Genomic DNA, 2,344 nt, shown 5'->3' on the forward strand with positions numbered 1-2,344 from the left:
GGATTTCTCCAACTTAGCTTGGCGTTGGAAATTTCCGGGTTGCGTCGTCAAGTATTATAAATATTTATTTTATACAATTACATAATTTGGAATGTAGGGCGCCTTATCAAGCATTTCAATAAAAACCTTATCACGTGCCACGTGCTTTGCATTGATAGCCGGTAAAATGGAAATTATAGTATATTATAAAATTGATTATATACCTGTTAATCGTACAGAAAGTTGACTACAGCGTTCTCTCTTGGCTTTAAACATATATAAATATATATTTAACTTTTAAAAAAAGATTATTACAAAAACATTAGAATTATTTGGTGTTTAATGAAAAACAAAATAAAAGTAGATAAACATTTCCGATTGCTGGATTGAAAGGCCTTCAGAACAGCTTAGCAATGCGAGCCATTGAAATGATAAGCACCCATTGTAAGAACTGTATATTCAAAATTTTTTACAGTGGTAATTCCATAATTATTTCTTGTTGAAATTCAAACAAAATATTCTTAAATTATATATTTAAATCTTATTTGCTGTCCAAGTGCTAGAATACTGAAATCGAGGACCATTGAATGCTACAGAGATTAACTATTTGGCGGTTGCCTAAAGCGGATATCTTCTGTGACTAAACAAATGTAGACATTCTTGAGCCAAGTAGACGCTCAGCTGTTAGGCGAAGCAATCTATCCCAGCATGCTACGGAAAAAATTACGCTTATCACGGGTCAGCTCCGTAGCTCTAAACGCTCGGCCTTCCTAGTGCCGATAAGCCGGTCTCAAATTCGGTCGGCTGCTGCGCAAAACGAGGTGTCGTTATGAGTAGTTTGGCAGAGGTTCAATCAGTACTCAAGTCATCGTTCTCTAGTTCAGAGTTCCACAGCAGTTACAAACAAACCAACACAGAAATGGCCAAGCTCGCACTTTGCATCCTCGTCTTCGCCCTGTTCGCCGTAAGTTAATGCCCAAAGTCCTGGCACACAGACGCAGGACCCATTTTCAGAGATTAACTACAATGTGCCACTTTGATTTCAGTTGGCTCTGTCCGCCCGCGTCCCCCGTGAGGAGCCCGCCCAGCCCAATATCATCAACGAATACATTGACAAGGCCGCGGCTAGTATCAAGGAACTTGCTGAGAAGATAAAGGAATTTGAACCGAAGCAGGCTGAGGTAATTATAAAGCAAATACTTAATCATAACAAAATAAATCGAGTTCTAAGTAATTAATAGTCATTTTTCGTGGAGTCGCTAAAACTCATTCTATCCATTATAAATTTATGAAAAAACGAATTTTCCGTAAAGTATTTACAAATTTCTAATTAAGAACTTTTCTCTCTATCTAGGAGCTCGCTAAAGAAGGAATTAATTCAATAACTACCTTCGTTCAAAAAGTTAACGAAACATTTCATCAGGCACCGGCCGCATCCACCTAAGACGTTGTTGGATGGCCATATATCATTACATCGAAAACGACTCGAATAAATGTTTTGACTTTAACTTTAGTTGTTACATACATGAAAACTAAAAAATGAAATTAAAACGTTGTTTTTAGCACAAAAACATATATTTGCCTATTATTTTAAAAGATATTAAAACCTTAACTTTTATTTAATTTTTCCATTCCACTTTCTAGAATAGCTATTTTATTTCCCTAAAAAAGGTAAAATTGAGATGTTTAGGTTGGTCTTTACAAGCTGAAATTTTTTATTTATATTTCTTTTTGACTTGGTTAGGATAAATTTATTATTATTATGCCAATTTCTATTAATATATCAAACGAAATGGTTAACTTTTCCCATGCACTTCCTACATACATATATACTGTTTTCTCTGTGTTATTAAAGATTTTAGATGCTGAAGAGTGCTGATCTCGCTCTTCTTCGAAGAAAATTGCAGAAAATCTAAAATTTTTGCCATGATTCGAGATTCGTAAGAACAACTGGCTTTGAAACGGTAGCACGTGTAAAATATTTTTCAGCTATTTTGCACACCTGTTTGCGCAGCCAACTCGGGGAATGGAGGACGACGATATGTCAGGGCTTTCGAAACCATGAATAATGTATTGGCATTTGTACGGCATCGCATCTCAGGGAATCCCCTCCCATTGCCCAATCTAACTTCATCTCCGCGCACGATTGCATAATACCAAAGTGAATTTTTGCTCCTTCCAAGGTAGTCAGTATCGAGCTTTTGGGTTGCACCAACGGAAGTTCGCAAAGGCGGATAATGCCAAATTGTTGCCTAGACACATATTATGTAGTCGTGCTTACCTGTGTGCGCCCATCAACGGACATCTCTTGTCCAATTTCTATGGCATTGTTGCGTGAAATTTATATATGTTTTCGTTTCACTTC

The 2,344-nt window shown here is 36.7% G+C and overlaps 1 protein-coding gene across 1 annotated transcript; it reads left to right on the forward strand.

The window, feature by feature from the left end:
• The first annotated feature begins 798 nt into the window (after window positions 1-798).
• LOC6737939 (neuropeptide-like 2) lies at window positions 799-1,552 on the forward strand. Its single transcript, XM_002084722.3, has 3 exons — window positions 799-943; window positions 1,026-1,160; window positions 1,334-1,552. The coding sequence occupies exons 1-3, from the start codon at window positions 809-811 to the stop codon at window positions 1,421-1,423; spliced, it is 360 nt and encodes a 119-aa protein (XP_002084758.2). The 5' UTR covers window positions 799-808; the 3' UTR covers window positions 1,424-1,552.
• The last annotated feature ends 792 nt before the right edge of the window (window positions 1,553-2,344 follow it).

This window comes from Drosophila simulans, chromosome 3L (assembly GCF_016746395.2).
Source record: "Drosophila simulans strain w501 chromosome 3L, Prin_Dsim_3.1, whole genome shotgun sequence".
In the NCBI taxonomy this organism is placed as follows: domain Eukaryota; kingdom Metazoa; phylum Arthropoda; class Insecta; order Diptera; family Drosophilidae; genus Drosophila; species Drosophila simulans.

Bases quoted from the DNA above. Each gene is read 5' to 3' on its own strand.
- LOC6737939 (XM_002084722.3), top strand. From the start codon at position 809: ATGAGTAGTTTGGCAGAGGTTCAATCAGTACTCAAGTCATCGTTCTCT. The intron at 944-1,025 runs GTAAGTTAATGC...CTTTGATTTCAG, and splicing joins TCGTCTTCGCCCTGTTCGCC to TTGGCTCTGTCCGCCCGCGT. The intron at 1,161-1,333 runs GTAATTATAAAG...CTCTCTATCTAG, and splicing joins TTGAACCGAAGCAGGCTGAG to GAGCTCGCTAAAGAAGGAAT.